Source organism: Pseudopipra pipra, chromosome 30 (genome assembly GCF_036250125.1).
Source record: "Pseudopipra pipra isolate bDixPip1 chromosome 30, bDixPip1.hap1, whole genome shotgun sequence".
In the NCBI taxonomy this organism is placed as follows: Eukaryota; Metazoa; Chordata; class Aves; order Passeriformes; family Pipridae; genus Pseudopipra; species Pseudopipra pipra.
This window is the reverse complement of record NC_087578.1, coordinates 318,022-341,932: the sequence shown is the minus strand read 5'-3', so window position 1 is coordinate 341,932 and position 23,911 is coordinate 318,022. Positions and strand designations below refer to the sequence as shown.

The 23,911-nt window shown below is 50.9% G+C and overlaps 2 protein-coding genes across 4 annotated transcripts in view; both read right to left on the bottom strand.

The window, feature by feature from the left end:
• Positions 1-2,258: 2,258 nt before the first annotated feature.
• Positions 2,259-23,911, bottom strand: part of LOC135404154 (natterin-3-like) — a 22,249-nt gene continuing 596 nt past the window's right edge. Inside the window, 6 exon segments of the mRNA XM_064638770.1 lie at positions 2,259-3,377; positions 3,380-3,490; positions 4,041-4,122; positions 4,375-4,418; positions 5,178-5,257; positions 6,116-6,252. Of these exon segments, the coding sequence (XP_064494840.1) occupies positions 2,491-3,377; positions 3,380-3,490; positions 4,041-4,122; positions 4,375-4,392 (1,098 nt within the window). The 5' untranslated portion in view covers positions 4,393-4,418; positions 5,178-5,257; positions 6,116-6,252 and the 3' untranslated portion in view covers positions 2,259-2,490.
• On the bottom strand, positions 12,039-18,225 carry LOC135404159 (zinc finger protein 501-like). Of its 3 annotated transcripts, none has more exons than XM_064638781.1 (3): positions 18,204-18,225; positions 13,941-14,019; positions 12,039-13,757 (listed from the first exon to the last, which is right to left on the bottom strand). In XM_064638781.1, exons 2-3 carry the CDS (start codon positions 13,990-13,992, stop codon positions 12,784-12,786), a joined length of 1,026 nt encoding a protein of 341 aa, XP_064494851.1. In that variant the 5' UTR covers positions 13,993-14,019; positions 18,204-18,225; the 3' UTR covers positions 12,039-12,783. The 3 variants fall into 3 exon arrangements, with proteins under 3 accessions (XP_064494851.1, XP_064494852.1, XP_064494850.1); XM_064638782.1 differs by lacking the exon at positions 18,204-18,225 and adding an exon at positions 17,401-17,419; XM_064638780.1 differs by lacking the exon at positions 18,204-18,225 and adding an exon at positions 14,455-14,814.

Genomic DNA, 23,911 nt, shown 5'->3' with positions numbered 1-23,911 from the left:
ACAGACTCAAAGTGGGGATATTAAATAAATATATTATCAACAGAATCAGAACAGGAGAATGAGAAGTAAAATAAATTTCAAAACCACCTTTCCCCACCCCTCCTTCCTTCCAGGTTCTCCCTCCTCCCCACCCACTGCTGCAGGGGGACAGGGAATGGGGGTCACGGTCAGTTGCTCTTCCTGTTGCTGCGCAGGGAGAGGAGTTGGAGTCCGTCCCCTGATCCCGTGGGGTCCCTCCCACGGGAGAGAGTTCTTCACCAACTTCTCCAACGTGAGCCCATCCCACGGGCAACAGTTCTTCCCAAACTGCTGCAACATGGGTCATTTTTCCATGGGGTCAGTCCGTCAGGCTCAGGCTGCTCCAGCGTGGGTCCCCCCACAGGGCCACAGGTCCTACCAGGAAAACTCCAGCGTGGGCTCCTCTCCCCACGGGTCAGCAGGTCCCTGCCAGGGCCCTGCTCCAGCAGGGGCCTCCCACGGGGTCCCTGCCTCCTTCGGGCACCCCCTGCTCCGGTGCGGGTGGATCTCTGCACTCCCGCGGTGCCCTGTGGGCTGCAGGGGCACAGCTCCTGCCCATGGTCTCCTCCTCCCGCCCTGCCCTCGGTGTCTGCAGAGCTGGCCACACGGTCTCACTCTGCTCTTCTCGGGCTGCAATTTCATCTGCCCAATCACTTTTTTTTCTCCTTCTTAAATATGTTATCACAGAGACGTTTCTGTCACTCCTGATGGGCTCGGCCTTGGTGGGTCCATCCTGGAGCTGCTGGAATTGGCTCTGCTGGACATGGGGGAAGCTTCTGGAAGCTTCTCAAAGAAGCCACTCCTGTAGCCCCCCCTGCTACCAAAACCTGGCCATGCAAACCCATATACATAGATGTATATTAATATATGTATGTAATTCATTTATTATATAATATCTAATATCTATTTATATTCTTATGTAATGATATGAATATATAATATATAAATGTTATATATAACTCTCTATATAATATAAATACTATATAAAAATATATTAAAACATATAAATATCTGTAAAATATATTAAAATAAATAAAATAGATAAGTATATTTATATTCAATAATATTTTAATATATTTTATGTGCAATATAATAATTTTATGATAAATTACAGTTTATATATTTCTATTTATGTAAATGTATTTTCTATTTATATTATATAATACTTTATTTTTTATTTTATAATATTTTATCCTTAGAAATATTTTATATATCTATTTTATAAATTTATTTGTAAAGTGTAAATAACAATCTCAGAAGCCATGTATTCGTTTGATAATAAATCAATTATAGAGGAAATTTTTCAGTTCAGTCTTGATTTTTCAGCAGGTCTTTTTCCTTTGGGGAATTTCTAAAATATTCTAAATTGAAAAAACTCTGTTAAAATAAATATTTTTTCTGATCCTTTGACCAGTATAATTTAATACTTATTGATTTCATATGGAATATTTAACTGCTTCATCTTTTTTTTCAACAAGATCGAAGAAGAGGAGGTGGGAGGCAAATGCTCCCTAAAATTTAATTTTAAAAAGTTTTAATGAATTAATTTTTAAAAATATTTTAAAAAATTATTTACATTTATTGAAGAAAAAGGAAATTAAAATTGTAAAGGAAATGTAATTAAAGTTTTAAAATTAATTTTAAATTCAAGTTTTTAAATTCTACAGAGAATGCAGATGGGAAAACTGGCGTTCTCGTTTATTTCACCCTCATTTTGTAGGACTTTTTTTGGGAAAACCAAGAATTCTCCAGGAAAAAATGGATTTTGGGGTTCTGCCCCCTCCCTCCACCAGACACAGCAGGACCCCAGTGAGTTGCTGGCCCTGCTCGCCCTCGGTGCCCACTTGGTGCCCCCTCACTGTGCCCAGAGCCGGTGTGGAATTCCTGGAGCAGCTGGATGGTAAACGGCACCCGGGGGGGGGTCTGGACTGCTCCCAGCCCCCTGGCCCCTCTCACCTCTCTGGGGACACCCCCCTCCCCCAGGAAATTTGAGGTCTCCCCAGATTCCTGTCTCACTCCCTTCAAAAATTTGGGGTCTCCCCAAATCTTTTCTCTCCCCCCCCAAAATTTGGGGCATTCCAAATCCTTGTGTTCCCCCTAAGCTCCCTGGGTCCCCTCAGATCTCTGGGACACCCCTCCCAACATTCCAGGACTCCCAATCCCTCTCCACCCTCCAGTTCTGGACTGTCCCAGGGACCCCCCATCCCAGATTCCACAGAATTTTTGGAGAAAACAGGAAATTCAGTCAGAAAATGCCATGTTTTTGCACAGTTTTGCCATGTGGTTTCAGAAAGGGATAAAGGTCATGTCACAAAAAGCAAAAATATGGGGAAACCCACCAAATCCAAGCATTGCCCTGCATTCCAAGTTGCTGCTATTGCATTTTGTGGGATTATTTAGGGGAAAAACACCAGGAAAAATCTTTGGGGAGGAATTTTGGGATCCAGCCCAAAGTCCAGCATAGGTCCCTCCCTATGCTGGACACGGCGGGACCCTGGTGAGTTCCCGGCATTGCTCAATCCTGGCACTGACCCCAGTGACCACCCGGGTCTGTGCCCAGCCAGTGACCCCCACACTGTGCTGGAATCCATCACGGAATTCCCGGCGGAGCTGGGCAGTGAACATCACCTGGAGGTCACGCCGGCGTCCCCGGAGCACCGCGGTGCATTCCGAGCGCGCCGGCACCTCCTCCCGCACCTCGTGGGGCCCGTGGGACACGAACTTAGCGATGCTGGCCCCACCCACCCACGGCAGGGAGGTGACGTTGGCCGCAGCCCAGCCCGTCCCGGTGAGGACCAACGGGGCCGCCCGGAGCGTCCCGCGCACGGTGGCCAGCGCGGGGTGATCTGAGCGCCACGTGTGCTCCGTCTCTGTGGCCTCTTCCAAGAAGGTGGACCCTGGGGCTGCCCCACAGCCTTCGTTCTGCACCGGAGCCTCGGCCAAGACCACGTCCTCAGAATGTTCCAGTGCCGTGCTCAGGTTGTAGGCGACATCCATGATGGAGATGTCGGACAGGCCCGTCTTGACCACCAAGACTTGATACCACTTGTACCAAACCTCCTCCCCCCCCAGTGCCACGAAAAGCGCCCGGTGCTCCTTGGAGACCTTTCCCAGCCCGTCCCGGCTCCGCCCCACGAAGACGTCGACCGATGGGCAACTCTCCACAGCATTTTCTGGGACGGTGCCAAAGGAATCATCCACCCAATCCAAGGCCTCAAAGCCGCCGGCGTTGACCAAGATGTTGAAGTTGGAGGTGTGCTTCTCCTGTCCCCTGTTTGGGAAGTAGCAATAGGGGCCCCTGATGGGATCGTAGGAGCCGGAATTGCAGCCGAGCTCCATCGTGGAACAGATGAATTCAGGCGCCCGGTATGGCGGTTCCAGCTGGAGACGGCGTCGGGGGGAAGACGGCCTTGGAAGGGCTCCCACTTGAGGTGGGAAGGGGAGCCCTGGTCTCGCTTTCGGATGGGAGTGTCTGAGGAGGTAATGGGGGGGGTTGAAAAAAGGGGAGGAGTTTTTGGGAAAAGGAGGGAATTCTGTCCCAGACTGGAGAGCGGGAGAGGCCAGAGGGATGTTCTGGAAGAGGTGGGTGGGGTTGGGTTGGAATTGGGGTCAAGGGTCAGTGACTGGGCTACTGGGAGGGGACAGGGGACACAGGGAGAGGATTGGGGGGCACTGGGATAGACTGGGAGAGGGAGGAACTGGGTCACTGGGAAGGGATTGGGTGGGCACTGTGAGGGACTGGAATATACTGTGAGGGAACTGGGATGTACTGAGCGGGGAACTGGGACCACTGGGAGTGAATTGGGAGGGGCTGGGCATGAAATGGGATTTATTGGAAGGGGAACTGGGGTCACTAGGAGAGGACTGGGGGGCACTGGGATAGACAGGGTTGGGACTGGGATATGCTGGGAGGGAACTGGGATATAATGGGAGGGGATTGGGGGAACTGGAAGGCATTGGGACATACTGGGAGGGAGGGAACTAGGAGGGACTGGAAGGGACTGGGAGGGCCCAAGACTCACTGAGGGCATCCAGGAGCCTACTTCCTGGCACCTCCATGGCTGGAATTCCCAGAATTCCCAGGCCAAGCAAGAGGAGGAAGATCTGGGGGGGGAACCATGGGAGGCGTCACCTACTCCCATCCCAATTACAACATCCCAAATTCCTCTTTTTCCACTGACATTTTAGGATGAAATCCCCCAAATTCCTTGATTTTGGATTTAATTCAATTAATTTCATTTAATTTTGAATTTTTTAAGAATTAAAATTTTCTGGCTCTGGGAAAAAAATCCCTTTTTTTGCCCCGAAATGCTACAAAATTCCCAAACGATCTTTAAATCCTGAGCCCAGCCATACCTGGAGCAGTGGCATCATGGATCCACTGGAGTCTGTGGGAAAATCTGAAATTTAAAAAAAACCCCATGAATTTTAGCAGCCCTGGGGCCATGACCCCTCGAAATCCACATTTTGGGGTCCCCATTCCCAAGTTTCACATTTTGGGGTCTCCCCATCCAAATTTTGGGATCCATCCCTCAAAAATTTGGGATCCCCCTTCCAAAAAACCCCATTTTGGGGCTCCCCATCTCTAAATGTTGGGATCTCCCTTCCCAAAATCCAAATCTTGGGATTTCTTGTTTCCCAAATTCCATATTTTAGGGTTCCCCAAATCCCAGGTCCATATTTTCGTGTTCCCCTTTTCAAACTCCACATTTTGGGGTTCCCTCCCTCCAAATTTTGCATTCCCTTCCCAAATCCAAATTTTGGGGTTGCCAGACTCCATATTTTGTGGTCCCCCCTCAAACTCCAAATTTTGGGGTCTCCAATTCACAAATTCCATGTTTTGGGTTCCCCTGTTCCCAAACACCAAAATGTGAGGTTCTTTTGTTCCCAAAATGCACATTTTGGGGTCTCTCTCTCTAAATTTTGGGATCCCCCTTCCCAAAATTGACATTTTGGGATTCTCCACTTCCCAAATACACATTTGGGAGTTCCTCAGCTCCAAATTTTGGGATCCCCTCCCCCAAACTCCTCATTTTTAGGCTGCCAAATTCCCAGATCCACGTTTTGGGCTCCCCCCCCCCTCCAAATTTCGGGGTCTCACCTCCCAAAAATCAACATTTTGGGGCTCCCCAGCTCCATATTATGGGGTCCCTCCTTACCTCTGATCCAGTTTCCATGTAAATCACTTTTTTTTGGTTGTTTTCAGTCCTTCCCAGCTGCTTTCTGTGACATTTGAGCCCTGAAAAGTCCCCCCAAAAACAGGAAAAACGTCAAAAAATGTAAAAAATAAAAAAGGAAGTGGGATTTTGTGGGAGATTTTTCTGCATTTTGGGGACTTTTCACTTCACTTTTCAGGGGTTGTTTTTAAATTTGAGTCCCAGAATTGTCCTGGAGCCCCAAAACACGGCTTGGAAATAGGAGTTTTTGAGGAAAATCCCTGTAATTCCTGTTTTTCCCTTTGGTGAATTAAAAAAAAATAACATTTTTTAGGAATAATCTTTGTTTTCTTCTCAAAAGTGGCAAAGTCTCTGGGGCCCCAAAAATCAGCTCAAAGACCACAAGATCAGCCAAGGACCCAAAAAATGACCCCAAAGACCCCAAAACTCAGCCCAATGATCGCAAAAATGAGGCAAAAATGAGGCAAAAGACACCCAAAATCAGGTCAAAGACCTGGAAAATGAGCTAAAAGACCCAAAAAATAGTCCCAAACACCCCAAGAGTGAACCCAAAGTACCCCAAATCAGCCTAAAGACCCCCTAAATAAGGCAAAACCCCCCCCAATCTGTCCAAAGACCTCCAAAATGATCCAAAATACCCATCTAATCAGCCCCAAACCCCCCAAAATCAGCCCAAAGAACCCCAAAATGAGTCTTAAGTCCCCAAAATGGGTCAAAATATGCCCAAAAATTCACCCAAACACCCCAAAATTGAGCCAAAACACCCACAAATGAGCCGAAAGACCCAAAAAATCAGCCTAAATCACCCAAGAAATGGGCTCAAAAACCCCCAAAATCAGCCCAAGGACCATGAAAATGAGGCCAAAGACCCCCCAAATCACTGAAACATACAAACGTGAGCCAAAAGACCCCAAAATCACCTGGAGTCACCTGCCTGCACCTGCAGTGGGTCTGTTTGTGTGGACACGGATCGGTCTGGAGTGGGAAGGTGCAGGATCTGGGCAGGATCTGCTCCGTGGCCTCTCCGCTCACCAAGCCAGGACCTGGGAGAGGGGGGCTTTGGAGGGGGCAAAAGTGAGGAAAATATGGAAAAACATAGAAATAAAGAGAAGGGAAAGTCCAAGGGCAGGGCAAGGGGGGAACAGCCCTGGAGCCCCCTTGAGCCCCCAGGATCCTCCTGGGGTGCCCCCCAGGGCACAGGTACCCCTGGGAGGCTGCACCAGACCCTGGTCAGCCCAAAATCTGAGGTCACCAGTGAAGGAGTCGTGACCCCTGTGCCCACCCAGCCGTTCCCCGTCCCTAGGACCCCCATTCCCGTGGTAACCCCATTCCCTAGGTCCCCCTCCCTGGCACCTGCATCCCAGGACTCCCATTCCCTGGGACCTCATTCCCTGGGACTCCAATCCCCTTAATCACATCTCCTGGGCCCCCCATTCCCCCAGAACCCCCAATCCAACAGGGCTGCCCACTCTGCCCTCCCATGGTTACAACTCAGGACTTTTCACCATATTTGCCCACAGAACTTTCCAGCTCTGCCCCCTTCCTTCCCATTGGTTGATGAATTTCAGTGTCATTACACAATCACTGCAAATAGTCCCCAAAACCACCCAGATTTGGTGCAACCTTAAAATTAATAATTCTGGGATGTCCCTGTGACATCCATGTGTGGAGGGACACACCTGGCACAGGTGCCTGGGGGTACTGGAGCCCAGCCAACGTGGGCAAGATCCCAGTGGCAGCTTCAGGTGGTGTCCTGGAGGGTAGGAAGCGACTGGAATGGGCAAAATTAAGTGGGAAAGGGCAAGAATGGGTGGGAATGTGGGGAATGGGGATGATCCTTGACCTCTCAAAGGACTCAGGGCCCTCACTGGGGCCAGGGGGCAAACTGGTCTGACTGGGGGAGACTGGGTGTGCAGGGAACCCAGTGGGCCTTTATACAACTTTATCCCACAGGATTAAGGATGTGATATGGTTTGAAGCTGGCTCCCTGCCAAGTCTCCAAACCTTACCACCAGAAGTCCCCCTCCCTCCCCCCCAAAACCTCAGGGAGAAGAGGGAGAAAAAAAACTAAGAAAACCCGAAATGAGAGAGAGACAACCAAAGTGAGATATATAAATATATTTACACTTATATACAATTTAAATATACAATTTCACAAGGGAAAGGGAAGGGGGAAGGGAAAGGGAACAAAACTAAAATAAAATATATATATCTCAATTAGTGACCCAATATCTAACAACTAAAAGAGTTAGCAAAGAAATATCTCACTACTCTCCTGGGACAACCGAGAGTTGCTCCGGAACGATCGCCGGCAACCTCCGTCTCCCAAGGTCGGCAAGGCCCAACCAGGCCTCGCTCCCCAACACGGCAGATCAACAGCAGGGAACCTGCACCTCCAAGCCGCCGGAAGGAAAGAGAGCGAAGGCCTCTCCTCCTTTCTTCTTATAGCCCGGCTTACGTAAAAATCGTAGGGAATACTGAGTAAATCTGGGCCCTTCCTTGGTTACAAACTGGTCACCAAGGAAGGCCTAGCCCAAACCACCACAGGATGGCAAAGCAAATACATTTATATAAATATATAGGATTTATTCTGATAATGATTAGACAAAAAGACCTTAATTAGAATTATTTACTACACCATGTAGGAGCTACAACTATTAGTAGAGTATAGAGCACTAGGAAGCAATATTGAAGCAATTATAGTAAAGCTGGCAAAATCAAGTAGAGCTTGATGTGACTCACCCAGACCAACAATTGTGGGTAAAGGAGTGATCTTGAGGGGCGTCCCCACTCCGAGGAGGAATCTCCACACTCCAAGAAGGAATAATTCAGAAGATCCTTCCATTAAAATTTGGGCTTTTATAGTATTGTTACAATCTGCTTAAATGTTGCAGAAAGAACTTCAGATTCGAATATTCTCTTGAACAAAATTAAAACTCACACAAGTTATCCGTTGATACCAAAACTGATTTTATTAATTGCTAAGAGATGCAAAGAGAAAGAGGAAAAAATAAGAAAAGGTTGGAAAATGCTAAGATTACTTCTAGAAGCAGAGAAAAGATACCACCAAAACTACCTTTCTGCCAAGTTGGGGGGGGAGAAGCAGTTTCTGCCCTTTTTTTTCTCTGTCTCTGCTGCTTTTCGATGTTATCTCTTCAGCTGGGAGAGGTGTTAGCAGTTTTAGTTCTCTGGAATGCAGCCAGGATGTGTGGTTTCCCTGCTCATGCTGAGCCATCTCCCAGGCCGTGCAGGGTCCTGGTTCAGCCGCACCTTTCGGCCCCCAGAAATATGGTCAGGGTGGAAGGATAAGATACAACTCATGCAGGTGGCACGGTGGGTCTCAGTCCTCTCCAGGCCGGCACAGTTCCAGTCTCCAGTGGCAGCATCTGCTGGTAGAGGAAAGGTGAGGGGGAGGTGGGGAGAGATTCTCAGCTTCAATAAGCAGTTCTCTCTCCCTTTCCTCTCTCCTTGATTTTCCAAAATTTTCCCTCAACTTTTATAGTGTTCAAAGAAGGTTGTACGTGGTTTCTTGGCACGTAGCCCTATTCAGATGTCTGAGGAGATATGATAACCATAAACAATAGCAGGATCTTTTGGCAGGAAAGCTCCGGCAGGAAGCTCTGGTGAGAACTTCTGGCAGAAAGTTGACAGAGAATTTTTGGTAGGAAGTTTTGACAGGCAGAAACAATGGCAAAACATTATTTCTGGCATTTCTATATTATCTGTGTGTTACAAGTATAAAGTGCAAGTCTGTCAGTCAGGTGTGTCCAGGTTGTGCCAGCTCAGCAGCTTTGGAGAAGTTCTCAGTGGTGTCACTTGTTCTTCCTTTATTTGGTGATTTTCCCAGCTCTGCCACATCTTCATTCTCAAATTTTGGGATCAATGAGTCCAGTTGGTTCCAGCATCACTCGACCTCAAGAGCAGCAGGACCCCACTTCTCCATTCCCCAGTGAGGGTTTTGCAAATATTGCATTGAGTTTTTTTTCCCCATTCCAAGCTACAGGTTCCCTGGGATGCCACATTGGATAAACCAGTTACACCAGTTCCGTTGGAGAATAAAACCAGTTAAAGCAGTTATATTGGAGAATACAATAGTTACACCAGTTCCAATAGAGAATTAAACCCAGATACAACAGGGCTTTATGGAAACAAAGGTACCCTGGGACCTTTCAGAACCCCATGGAATCAAGGCCTCATTTTGACATTGAGGGGCCTAATGGAATACAGGGGTCCATTGTGACACTGCAGAATGTCATGGGGTCATTTTGACATTGTGGAACCTCATGGAATCAAGGGGTCATTTGACACTGAGGAACTGATGGAATCAGGGGACCATTGTGACACTGCAGGGCCTCATGGAACCAAAGGAACACAGGGAGACTGTGGAATCTCATGGAACCAAGGGGTCACTGTGACATGCAGGGCCTCATGGAACCAAAGCAATCCTGAGACATTTTGGAACCTCATGAAATCAACGGGCCATTCAATCACAGAATGTGCTGAGTTGGAAGGGACCCACAAGGATCATTGAGTCCAACTCTTAACCTTGTACAGGACCATCCCCAAGAGTCACACCATGTGCCTTAGAGTATCATACAGATACTTCTTGAGCTTTGTCAGCCTTGGTGCTGTGACCACTGCCCTGGGGATCCTGTTCAGTGCCCAACCAGCCTCTGGGGGAAGAACCTTTTTCTAATATCCAACCTAACCCTGCCCTGACACAACTCCAGGTCATTCCCTGGGGTGCTGTCCCTGGTCCTCACAGAGCAGAGCTCAGGGCCTGCCCCTCCTCTACTCCTCCCCAGGAAGTTGGAACTGCAGTGAGGTCTCCCCCAGTCTCCTCTGCTCCAGCTGAACACACCAAGTGCCTTCAGTGTCCTCACACGCCTTCAAATCAAGGCCCTTCCTCATCTTTGTTATGCTCCTTTGGACACTCTCTAATGGCTCAATCTCTCCCTTCCATTGTGTCCCCCCAGACTGCCCCAATATTGAGGTGAGGCCACCCCAGGGCAGGGTAGAGCGGGACAATCCCCTCCCTGGCCCGGCCGGCCATGCTGGGCCTGATGCCCCCAGGACAGGCTTGTCCCTCCTGGTTGCCAGGGCACTGCTGACTGTCAGAGACTGAAATGGTTAAAGATTTATGCATTCTAGGAGACTCTTGCAAGATTTTGACCTTTGCATTGTACCTCTGATGGGCAGTTGGGCCTGTCCCTGCCTCCAGTGAAGAGCCAAGTTTGCAGGCTTTTGACTGTTGTATTATACCTCTGATGGGCAATTGGGTCCATCCCTCCCTCCAGTGCTGAAGGTGTCAAGCCCTGAAAAGGCAGGACCTCTGATGGCCCATAAAAGCCCATCCCCTCCTCTGCCAATCTTAAAAAGGCGGGAACCAGGACAGACACAGAAACTGTGCAGGCCCAGGGGAGAGTTTGGAGGCTGGAGGCATGGCCCGTGACACTAACCATGGATATAATAACTCATAACTTCTTGGCGTGTGGAGGCTTCCCTCCTTCACCCCCAGCAGATCAAGGCCACCACTTCAACTGACAGACATGGAAGCGGCAACTACCAAGTGTCATCGCTGGCCCCCGTGGGCGGTGACTATATACGTTTTGTCCACTCTCAGCTTTTCTTTTTCATTACTCTCCCTTACTCTTATCCTGTCTTTCTCTCCCCTATGCATTTTCTCCCCCCCAAAGGTTATCTCTATGCCACGTTGTTACATGACAACATCCAAAATGCTGGCATACCTGTTGATACAAAATTGTTAAAATAAACCTTACCAATATATATTTTCAGACACCGATTATTCAGTGTCGTTTCACTCTAATCCATCCCAAGGGAATTATTGATAAGAATAAGGAGGTTACCCTCCTCCCCTTTTTCTGGGGTGGGTCGTAACACTGACTCGTGGTCAAGTGGCCACCAACCAGGACCCCCAGGGCCCTTTTCTGGCACTGCTTTCCAGCCTCTCATTCCCAGTCTGTCCATACATCCAGGATTGCCCCATCCCAGGGGCAGAATCCAGCACGTCTCCTTGTTAAACTTCCTGTGGTTGGTGATTGCCCAGCCCCCAGATTTGTCCAGGTCTCTCTGCAGGGTCTCCCTGTCTTCAAAGGAGTCAACAGCTTCTCCCAGTTTTGTGTCATCTGCAAAGTGTCCTTTCCAGTCCTGTGTCCAAGTAATTTATGAAGATGTTGAAGAGCACAGGGCCCAAGATTGAGCCCTATGAAACCCCACTAGTGACAGGTCACCAGTCTGATGTCACCCTCTGTGCTCGACCCACGAGCCAATTGCTCACCCACCCCATGATGTGTTTGCCCAGTCATGGGCTGATGGACCCCAGCATGTGCAAAAAACATTTTCAATCCTGAAGTCTGCTCTCCTCATGGCCAGAGGTGAGGTTTTGCTGGCATTTCTCCTCCTGTCAACAGAGATTTTAAACTTGATCCCTTCATGGTTGCTGTGGCCAAGATGGCCCCAATCTCCACTTGCTCATGAGATCCTCTCCGTGGACAAGTAGCAGATCAAGGAGGGCACTGATCTGAGTCAGCTCCCTTAGGATCTGTTTCATCAAGTTGTCATCCAGGTTTTTCCAGGGGTCTCTAGGGCTTCTAAGGAGCCATGAGGTCACTGGCTGTGACAGGTGCTGCATGATGACATCCCAGAGGTCTCTCGGGTCCTAAAGATCCATTAAGTCATGCACAGTAACAGGGGCTCCATGGTGACATCAGAGGTGTCTCCAGCCTGCTCAGAAGTAGAGAGGTCACAGACAAGCACACGGTGACACCTCAAGTTGTTTTGCCAAGGGGATGAGGGTCAGCACAAGAGACACAGACACCAACCTTAAGGAACAAGTGCGTAATGTTACTTTAATGTAAAACAGCAAAGAATTGCAAAAAGATAAGCTCAGTAATGCACCTAATCGTTACTACAAAGACTGCCTACAGTCACTAAGAAATCACCAGTTACCCTGATACATTACCAGCATCCAGACCTGCAGGTCACCTGGGGAACCCCGGTCACAGCAAAGGGTCAGAGAACCCCTCTCGGGATCTGGGAAGTCCTATGCAGGCCATCCAATCATAGGGGAGGTCTCTATCTTTGCTGTGAGAGGGTCCAGCTTTTACACTGTTGAACAAACAAACTTACATAACCACTAGTGTGGAAAACATCTGGCTTCCTTCTCTCCTTGGGTTTCACCCAAAGCCTGGCCAGGGCTTAAGGGGAAAACCAAGGGAGTCATCCTGCACCATCTGCTGCCAAACAAGGCCAGGGATCTACTTCCATGGCCTTGACTAGTCTCTAAATACAGAAAGATAAATATACTATTTTGCTGACAATCATACATATTTCATTAATGAACAGATACAAATGTTATTCACTAATGAGAGAACAAAAATATATCTTACTAATAAGCACACATATTTACACAGGTGTAGTCTTATCACAGTACCTATTTTACTAACAAGCATACATAGATTTTGTTGATAAGCGGATACATGACTTAATACAATGTTAGGTTGAAAGGTTCATCTAAAGGTCAACCTTGGCTCAGGGCCTGTTGTTCAGGCCTCAGCACTCCAGTGGGTCACCAGCTGTGGCTGAAGCTCTTCCTGCATTTCAAGGACTTGTAAGGCTTCTCCCTGGTGTGGATCTGCTGATGGCGGAGCAGGGTGGAGCTGTCTCTGAAGCTCTTCCCACATTCCAAGCACTTGTAGGGCCGTTCCCCTGTGTGGATCATCTGGTGGCGGATCAGGCTGGAACTGTGGCTGACGCTCTTCCCACATTCCAAGCACTTGTAGGGCTTTTCTCCAGTGCGGATGCTCTGGTGGCGAACCAGTTCAGAGCTGTGGAAGCTCTTCCCGCGTTCCAAGGACCTGTAAGGCTTCTCCCTGGTGTGGATCTGCTGATGGCGGAGCAGGGTGGAGCTGTCTCTGAAGCTCTTCTCACATTCCAAGCACTTGTAGGGCCGTTCCCCCGTGTGGATCATCTGGTGGCGGATCAGGCTGGAACTGTGGCTGACGCTCTTCCCACATTCCAAGCACTTGTAGGGCTTCTCCCTAGTGTGGATGCTCTGGTGGCGAACTAGTTCAGATCTGTGGCTGAAGCTCTTCCTGCATTCCAAGCACTTGTAGGTCTTCTCCACAGTATGGATCTTCTGGTGGCTGATCAGGTTGGAGCTCTTTCTGAAGCTCTTCCCACATTCCAAGCACTTGTAGGGTCGTTTTCCCCTGTGGATCATCTGGTGGCGGATCAGGTTGCAATTGTGACTGAAATTCTTCCCACATTCCAAGCACCTGAAGGGCTTCTCCCTGCTGGGAGGCTGCTCAAGGACCACCAGGTCGGAGCTCCGGCTCAAGCTCCAGCCGTCTTCCCGGCACAGGCTGGCTCTTTCCTCCTGGGAGCACCCTGGGCTGGCTTTGGAGCCCCTCCTTGTTGGGTATCTCTGTGGTTTTTCCTCCCCACTGCCTTCCTGCGCCGGGGAGCCCTTCAAAACGGCCTCTTCCACCAGGCTCTGCTGGGGGGATTTGTCCTCCACGCTCTCCGTCCTCAGCTCGGGGCCTGGGGCAGGAAGCAAGAAGGACAGGGAGGGGATTTGCCTCTGGCCCAGAGGGAAGGCCAAGGACATCCCCCCAGCTCCGGTCCCGGCAGGACGGCGATGGCAGCGGGGTTGTCCTGCAGCCAGGGGCCATGCTCAGCTGGAAGATGCAGAACAAGGCAAAGGGGCACTGACTTCCTCCTCACCTGCCTGGGTGTCCTGGGGCATCTTCCTCTTCCTCACAGCCTCCTCCTCCATCCAGCCAAGGTTTGGGAATCAGAAATCCTGTTTTGGTGGGAAAAAACCCAAAACAGGTTTTGGGTGTGAGCACATTGGGTTGGGGATTCCTCCTGGAATGGTATCCATAAACCCCTCCAAAACATGAAGATTCAGCCCCAAAAAACCCTCCCAGGAGTTCCCCCTCTCTAGTCTCTCCACTTTGGGGTTCTGGGGGTCCCCCTGTCCAGGCTGCTTGTGGTGCCATGTGTATTGGGGGTCACCCTTCTCCGGGATCTCTGCCCCCTCCAGGCTGCCAGTGGCCTTGGGAATCCCAGGAGTGTCTCCTCTCCAGACTCCTCACTTTGGGGTCCTGGAGTTCCTCCCGCTCCATGGTCCTGCTTAGGGATGCCGGGGGCTTTGGGGGTCAAGGGGTCCATTCTCCCTTTGCTCTCTGATTCTGGGTGCTGGATTCCCAGGGGTTCCCCCTCTCCTGGGTCTCACCCTCTCCAGGCTGCTGGGGGTCCTCTCTCTCCAGGCTCCAGTTTCAGTATCCCAGAGGTCCCCCCCTCCAGAGTTTCTCCTCTCCTGGATGCCACATGTCCCAGGGTTCTCCTATCTCTGTGCTCCCCCCCTCCCCAGGCTGCTGGGGCTCACCCAGCTCCAGTATCATCCCTCTCCACTCTCCCCACTCTGGGGGGCCCGGGGTTCCCCACCTGGGTCTGCTGGAGGTCCCCAAAACTGGTGGACCCCCCCTGAGATGGGACACGTGGCTCCTGCCTGCTGGCACCTGCTGGGACCCCCACCAAAAAAACCTACCTGCTGGGGACCCCCCAGTATCTCCCCAAGGGGCATTTGCAGTTCATTCCGGAGTCTTTAAGCTGCAAACATCCCCTCCCCCCAAAAACTCAACATGGACCCCCCAAGATATCTGGAGCGAGCTCCCCCTCCCCAGTCATCTGTGGAATGCAGGTGGGGCGATGCTTCCAGGGTGGGAGGAACTGTGACGGTTGTTCCTCCTCTTCCTCTTCCTCCTTTTCCTGCTCCCCCACTTCCTCTATTCTTCCTCTTCCTCCTGCTCCTCCTCTTCCTGCTCCTCCTCCTCCATCCCTCCTCCTCCTTCTCCTCCCTAACTCCACCTCCTTCTCCTACCTCCACCCCTTCTCCCACTCCTTTCTGCATCCCTCCTCTTCCTCCCCCAGGCCCAGCACCCACCCTTGGTCCTCCCTTCCCCCCAAACCCATCACATCCTGCAGGAGGAGCAGCGACGGAGCTGGGGCAGGTCGGGATGGGGCAGCGCTGGGCTCTTGGCTGCTTCCACCCCCTGGGGGGGATCCCAGGAAGGCCAAAAGAACAGGAAAAGGGGCAAAAGTGGTGGCTGGAGATAAAAATTTGGGGGTTATGGTCCCCCCGGGTGGGCACTTCCAGCCTTTTGGGCTCATCTCAGGAGCCTGGAGATCTTGGAGGGGGGAATGCAGAGATGGATGGGGGATCCCAAGGGATTTTGGGAACAGCATGAGGGGTTGTGGGAGCCCCTTGCTGGGGGGTCGGGCTGGAGACCCTCTGGTGCTCCCGGAGCCCTGGGCTGGGGAGTTGTCACCACCTTCTCCTGCCTGGGGGGCTCTGGGGGAACCTCGGCTCCTTGGGCTCTTCCTGCAGCCACAGAGCTTGGAGGGACCCTCCTCAAGATGGGTCCTCCAGGTGTTCCAGGAGCTTTGGGCTCATCCTGGGAGTGACTGGGCTACACTGGGAGTGACTGGGATAATACAGAGAGTGTCTGTAACCATACTGGGAATGACTAGGACCACACTGGGAGCAACTGGGAGCAAGTAGGAGTGACTGGGTCTATACTGAGGGCAACTGGGTGTGACTGGATGTGGCAGGAGAGCCTACCCCTGATAAAACCTAAAATCCAATCAGAGAATGCACACAATGCAAGCCATCAGCTGCTGGTGCCACAGTGTTGCCTCGGTGTTATTGTGCTAAAACCATCCTGGGTCACCAGATATCGAGTCAGATCAGCTGCTCGAGGGGCTGTAAAGGTGTGACTGGCAATCACTTTATACTGTACAAGTCCAGTCCCCTCTCATACAGTCAGGTTCTTCTGACATAACCCTCCCTGGGGTGTAGGTGTGGAGATTCCTCCCTTGGCTGGGGACACCTCCAAGGTCACTCCTGCAGGTTGAGAGCAGAGATCTCCCCAGAAGTGTTGGTCTGGGTGAGTTACATCCATCTCTAATTAATAATTATTTCCTTTTTGCAGGCTTTAATATAATTGCTTCTGGCAGGGAGTCCCCCAGGAGTCTCCCCCTGACGCTGCGGTGAGTGGTGGGGTCCCGGGTTGCTGGGAGCCCTCCCCTGGCACCGCGGGTGAGTGGTGGGTCTGGGCTGGCTGCGTGTGTGTGGCGGGGTCCTGGGCTGGCTGGGAGTCCCCCGGGAGTCCCCCCCGGCGCCGCGGTTCAGGCCCCAGGCACGGCCACGACAGGAGAGGGGAGAGAGAGTGAGGGAGCCTTGCCGGCAGTTGCTGCACGCCCGTGGAGGAGGAGAGAGCAGCTTTGGAGCATGCAGAGGTTTGCCGTTCCAGGTTTGGGGGGGAAGGGGGAGGGGGAGTACAGAGGATGGGAGGGGGGATATGGGGGAGTGGGGGCGGGGGAAGAGAGGGGAGGGGTATCGTGTGGGCCATGGGGGTCCTCTGATTGGCAGGAGGGAGAGCGGGGCACTCCTGTATGAAGTGTCACAGGTGAGCAGTGTGCCTGAAGATATGTGGTAACACAGTGGAAGAAGGATATGGTCAGGGGGGATAGTGGGGTTCCTTTAGAGTGATGGGGGTCCCAGCCAAGCTGGGGCCTTGATAAACACCCCAGCCTTGGATGTGTACGGGGGCCAGAACGGTTGGTTGGTTTGTTTGTCTGTTTGGTTTTGGCTCACCTGCGGCTACTGCCCAGGTTCGGCATGTTCTGGATATATTTGTTTTGCTGTTACGTCCTGAAAGGGTGGGCAGGACAAAGGGTTGTTCCTGGGTATCTCCTCATGATTGTATATAAATAGGTGATAGTAAAGTAGGAAATGTAAGACTTGCCCAAACCGTTTGAACAGGAACGTAGCCTGTGTGCCCCTATGCAGTTGCGAGCTATGCTGGCGATGGTACATGCCTTTGGTAGGGTCACCCATGCCAGACAGGTCAAAACAGCAGGGTCAGACACAATACATCTGTGGGCAAGATGAGTTTGTTAGCCTTCTGGCAGTCATCCTAGGAGAAGGACAACTCTAATCCCAAACCCGGGCAGATGGAGCTCGCTTAGCCCCGTAAGGCCATCCATCTAAGAGAAGGTCACTCTAATCAAACCTACGTCCTGAGGACCTCGCTGCCACCATCCAAACTCGCTCAGCCCTGGCAGATGAACCTCAGGATTAAAGGGTGGGTTCAGTTCCGCGCAGACTGCATCTCACCTAAAAATCCATTGCGCAGGCTTGAAGGCTTTACCCACATGCAAAAAGTCCTGTAGCGATGGGCGAGGGTTGAAACAGCAGGTGAAAGGTGCACTGGAACCCGCAGACCCAGCCCTGCATGCAGGCGGTTCAGGATATTGGTCATTTGAGACTGACCGGAGATGACAGTCTCTTGAGGCAGCACCCTGAACGACCAAGCAGCCGTTCCAAGGACAGCACTGCTTGCTCCACTCGGAGAGGGGCCGAGAAAAGGTGGCCTAAACAAAGCTCATCTCCACCTTCACCCGGTTGGTCAACCGCAGACCAACGGGCATCTTCTTCCGATGCGGTCGCACAAAGATCAAAAGACAAAGGCACGCACCTGCCTCCAAAGGTGTACCCAAATTAACTCTAGCATGTTGGAACATCAGAACCATGCTCGATTCTGCAGATAGCGGACGTCCTAAGCGTCGGTCTGCCCTAATTGCCCATGAACTGGCTCGTCTCAACATCGACATTGCTGCTCTCACTGAAGTTCGCCTTCACGAGGAAGGCAGCCTCAGAGAACATGGTGCCGGTTACACACTCTTTTGGTCAGGGAAGCCCAGAAACGAAAAACATCTCTCAGGAGTTGGCTTCATGATCAAAAACTCTATTCTTCCCAAACTTGAAAATCTGCCAACAGGTCACTCTGACCGCATTATCTCCCTACGCCTTCCACTACACAACAACCAACACCTTGTCCTCTTTCGTATATATGCCCCAACTCTCCAAGCTGACCCTGCCGAAAAAGATGAATTTTACTCTGACCTGCACTACCTTACCCAAAAGGTGCCTGCTGATGATAAGATCATTATCCTTGGTGATTTCAACGCCAGAGTAGGTAAGAATTTTGAAGCCTGGAAAGGAATATTAGGCAAGCATGGTGTTGGAAACTGCAATGATAGTGGTCGATTTCTGCTAGAATTCTGTGCAGAGCAACAGCTCACAATCACTAATACTATCTTCCAGCAGAAAAATAGTCTGAAGACAACCTGGATGCACCCCAGATCTAAGCATTGGCACCTCATCGATTATGTCCTGGTGTGACGGAGAGATGTCCACGATGTCCTCCATACCCACGTGACGCCCCGTGCAGAATGCCAACAGACCATCAGCTTGTGCGCTGTAAACTCAACTTCAATCTCAAATTCAAACCTAAAAGGGGCAGTATCCCAAGGAGAAGACTCCAAGTTAACAATCTCCAATCAGCCACAGTAAGAGAGAAATTCCAGGCAAACCTTCAAACTAGGCTCGAAAACCATTCCACAGATTCTGCAGATTCCTCCCCTGAATCAACTTGGCATCTTATTAAAAACAGCATCCTGCAATCCTCCAAAGAATCCTTAGGGTTCTTCCTCAAGAAGAACAAGGACTGGTTTGACAAAAACAATCAAGAAATCCAGGACTTGCTGAGGAAGAAGAGAACTGCCCACCAAGCACACCTTGCACTGCCATCCTGTCACGCAAGAAAAATAGCCTTTTGCCTTGCATGCAGCAAGCTCCAGCAGAAACTCTGCGACATCTAGAACAAGTGGTGGATCGATCTAGCTGAAAAAACTCAATTATGTGCAGATACAGGTGATCACAAAGGATTCTATGAGGTCCTGAAAACAGCATACAGGCCTACATACCAGGTACAAAGCCCTCTACTCAGCGCTGATGGGCAAACGCTTCCGACAGATAAAACCTCCATTCTGAATCGATGGTCTGAACACTTTCAGACTCTTTTCAGTACCAACCGTGTAGTCCAAGACTCAGCAATTCAGTCCATCTCACAACAACCGGTGAAGTATGAATTGGATACTGCCCCCACTTTAGGAGAAACCCTCAAGGCCATACAGCAGGTGAAAATCAGCAAGGCAGCTGGGGTTGATGGAATTCCACCTGAAGTCTGGAAACATGGGGGCCTCGCACTCCACACCAAATTTCACGAGTTTCCGGTGCGCTGTTGGGAACAAGGCGAACTACCATTAGGCCTTCATGATGCAGTCATCATCACCTTGTATAAGAAGAAAGGAATTAAATCAGATTGCTCAAATTACCGTGGTATTACTCTGCTCTCCATTGCAGGCAAAATCCTGGCAAGAATACTCTTGAACAGACTAATACCTGCTATAACTGAAGAAATTCTACCTGAAAGTCAGTGTGGTTTCAGAGTCAACAGGAGCACCACAGACATGGTATTTGTCCTCAGACAACTGCAAGAGAAGTGTAGGGAACAGAACAAAGGTCTTTATGTAACCTTTGTCGACCTCACCAAGGCTTTTGACACTGTGAGCAGAAAAGGTCTGTGGCAGATTTTGGAACGTTTAGGTTGTCCCCCCAAGTTCCTTAAAATGATCATCTCACTCCATGAGGATCAGCACGGCCAAGTCAGATATGGCAATGCACTTTCTGAGCCCTTTCTAATAACTAATGGTGTGAAAAAAGGCTGCGTTCTTGCTCCTACCCTATTCACAGTCTTTTCCAGCAGGATGCTCCAAAGGGCCACAGCAGACCTCGAGGATCAGGACGGTATCTACATTCAATATTGTACTGATGGAAGCCTTTTCAACCTAAGGCGACTGAAGGCCCACACCAAGACCTTAAACCATCTTGTCCGGGAGCTGCTTTATGCTGATGACGCCGCCCCTGTTGCACACACAGAAGCAGCTCTGCAGCGTTTAACATCCTGCTTTGCAGACACTGCTGAGCTCTTTGGGCTGGAAGTCAGTCTAAAGAAGACAGAAGTTCTCTATCAACCTGCACCTCAGGAAGTCCCACATCATCCCCACATCACCATTGGCCAATCAGAGCTCAAATCAGTCCAGCAGTTTAATTACCCGGGCAGCCTCATCTCCTCGGATGGTGAGATTGACGGGGAGATGGACAACAGGTTAGCAAAGGCATACAGTGCTTTTGGAAAACTCCATAAAAGAGTTTGGCGAAATAAACACCTGAAGAAAAGTACAAAGATCAGTGTTTACAGAGCCATAGTGCTGTCTACTCTCCTATACAGATCTGAACCATGGGTCATCTACAGCCACCACCTGCGGCTCCTCGGATGCTTCCATCAACGCTGTCTCCGCACAATCCTAAACATCCACTGGTCAGATGATGTGACCAATCCATCTGTTCTAGAACAGGCAGCAGGCACAAGCATTGAGGCCATGTTGCTGAGAACACAGCTGAGCTGGGCAGGGCACGTCTCCAGGATGAAGGACCAACCACCCCCTCCCTAAGATCCTGCTTTATGGGGAACTTGCCACCGGCTGCAGCAAGAGAGGAGCCCCGATGAAAAGATACAAGGACTCCCTGAAACAACATCTCAGCCTTGGCCATACTGACCACCATAACTGGTCTACTCTGGCCTCCAATCGGAGGCCTGGAGACACCCCATCTATAACGCTGCTGATGCTTTTGAGAAAGCACGCAGGATCACCCTTGAGGAGAAAAGGCAACGCAAAAAGAATTGTGCCTTGCAGAATATACCATCTAAGGAGTCTTTGTGCTGAGCCTTCTGCAACCAGACATGCCTGTCTCGTATTGGCCTTTTCAGCCACCAACGCGCTTGCGACAAACGTGGGTAGAGCCCTTCCCAAATCTTCGTTCGCGAAGCCCAGCCATGAATATAATTGCTTCAATAATTGCTTCAATATAGTGCACTGTCCTATCTTACACTATACTACTAGTAGTTTTAGCCTTTATATTGTCTAGTAAATGATTCTGATTAAGATCTTTTGTCTGATCATTTGTTATAATAAATGATTCATTTTATATAAATATTCTCATTTGCCAATTATTAAAACCTGCGGGACAAAAGTGGTTCAATCGCACCTCCGTAATTCCTTAAATTTAAACTGTTGACACAGTCCGAGGCTGAGATTGGATTCAGCTGCACCCAGGCTCTTCTCCAAGCAGGGGTTTAGGAAGCCAGGGAGTCCTTTCTGCCCCTTGGGACTCAAGGGCAGGACTTCTTAATAAATTTTGTCTAAGCCTCCATGACACTGGGACCATGCTGGGAGAGACTGGGATCATGCTGGGACTATACTAGGGGCAACTGGGTGCAACAGGGATCACAGTGGGAGGAACAGGAAGCAACTGCAACCATGCTGGGGGCAACTGGGATCATACTGGGATTGCACTGTGAGCAACTGGGCCCATGCTGGGGGAGACTGGGATCACACTGAGACTGACTGGGACTACACTAGGGGCAACTGGGAAGACACTGTGAGGAACAGGGAGCAACTGGAACCACGTTGGGGGCAATTGGGATCACACTAATGGTGACTTGGATCATACTGGGAGTGACAAGGAGCATGCTGAGGGCAACTAGGACCATGTTATGGGCAACTGGGATATAGTGGGAGCTTGAGGTGATTGGGGTCATACTGGGAGTGACTGGGATCACACTGAGGGTGACTGGATTTGACTGTGAGCAACTGGGATCATGCTGGAAGCAACTGGGAGTGACTGAGAGGATGCTGGGGGTGACTGGAACCACAGTGGCGGTGAAAGGAAGCAACTGGAACCATGTGGGGGGCAACTGGGCTCATACTGGGAGAAACTGGGAGTGACAGGGACAGTACTGGGACTACCTGGCAGTGACTGGGATCATACTGGCGGTGACTGGCAGCATCTGGGACCATGCTGGGAGCAAATGGCATCACACTGCAAGTGACTGGGTTGATACTGGGAACAAATAGAACCATGATGGAGGCAACTGGGATCATACTGGGAGTGACTGCAAGTGACTGGCATCATACTGGAATCATACGGGGAGTGGTGGGCAGTGACTAGGATCATACAGGAGGTGACTGGGATCATATTGGCATTGACAGAGAGCAACTGGGATCATATTGGGGCAACTGGAATCATACTGGGAGTGACTGGGATTATAGTGGGTGTGAATAAGACCTTAGTGGGGGTTACTAGGAGCTACTGGGATCATGCTGGGAGCGAACTGGGGACACACTGGGAACAACTGGGATCAACTGGCAGATACTGACTGGAATGATGCATGGAGTACTAAGACCACAGTTGGGGCAACTGGGATCATACTGAGAGCAACTGGGGCCACACTGGGAGTGTCAGTAACCATACTGGTGGTGAATGGGACAACATTGGGAGTGACTATGTTTACACTGGGGGCAACTGGGAGTAACTGGAACCCTGTTGGGGGGGACTGGGATCACACTGGACTCATACTGGGAGGGACTGGCACTATGTTGGGGGAAACTGGGACCATAGTATGTGCAAGTGGGATGTAGTAGCGGGCTTATACTGGAGGTGACTGGGCTCGTACTGGGAGTGACTGGGCTCTGGGAAGCGCAAGACGGGGAGGAGGAGAAGCGCAACCCCTCCCACTGCTCTGCATTGCCAAAATCCTTGTTCCCAGTTCCCACTCTGGCCCTGACCAGCAGATCCGCTCTGGGATCCCTTTCCCTGCCACTTCCCAGCCCTCTGCCCGCCTTCCCGCCACTGGAAATCTGCACTTTGGAACCTCATCCCATTGTTTCCTCCTTCTCTTCCCTATTATTGTCAGGGTCCCCCTGCACCCCGTTTTCTCAGGCACTGGGAACCCCTGGCCATTCCCGGTTTTCCAGCCCCCAGACCCCTCTTTCTTTGACTTCAAGATCCCCCTGCCCTCCTTTTCTGGCCTTCCTGCCTCTCCCAGTCCCTGAATCCCCCTTTTCCTTGAGCCCGGGGACCATGGTCCCTCATTCCCAGCCATCCCAGGTCACCTCACCCTCAGCCTCCCCTTTCCTTGACTCCAGGACCCCCTGAAGCCCCTTCCCAGCTCTCACAGCTCTCCCAGTTCCCCTCTTTTCTTGACCCTGGGACCTCCCAGATCCCCAGATCTCCATGTCTCCCTAGTTCCCCACTCCTGGCGCTTCCTGCAGGGGGGTCCTGGGGTATCCCACGACCCCCTGAACCCCCCATTCCTGTGCACCGAGACCCCCCCCAAACTCCCTTGTCTGAGACTGGGACCCCCTGCACCCACTTCCCTGGCTCCAGGACATTCCTGCTCCCCCTTTCCTGGCCATCCTGCTTCTCCCAGACTCCACAATCCCTTTTCCTTTATCTTGGGACCCCTGGACCCCCATTCCTGGGCATCAGGACCCCCCTGCACTCCCTTACCCAGCAGTAAGCCCCCCTTGAGCCCCTTTTCCCAGCCATCCCACCTCTCCAAGCCCCCAAACCCTCTCTTTTCCTTGACCCTGGCACACCCTGGACCCCCATTCCTGACTCTCTCAGTCCCCAACCCCTCCTTTCCTCAACACTCAGGACCCCCTGAACCCCCTTCCCACACATCCTGGGTCTGCCCATCCAATGAACCATCTTTCCCTGACACTGAAGGCCCCTGGACCCCACTTTCCTGGGCACAGGGATCCTGTGGTCCCCCTATCCCTCCTCTCCCCACTGTTAGTCCTGCCTTTTCTTGACCTTGGGACCCACCTGATCCCCCATTCCCAGGCACTGGGACCTTCCTGCACTCCCTTCCCTCGCT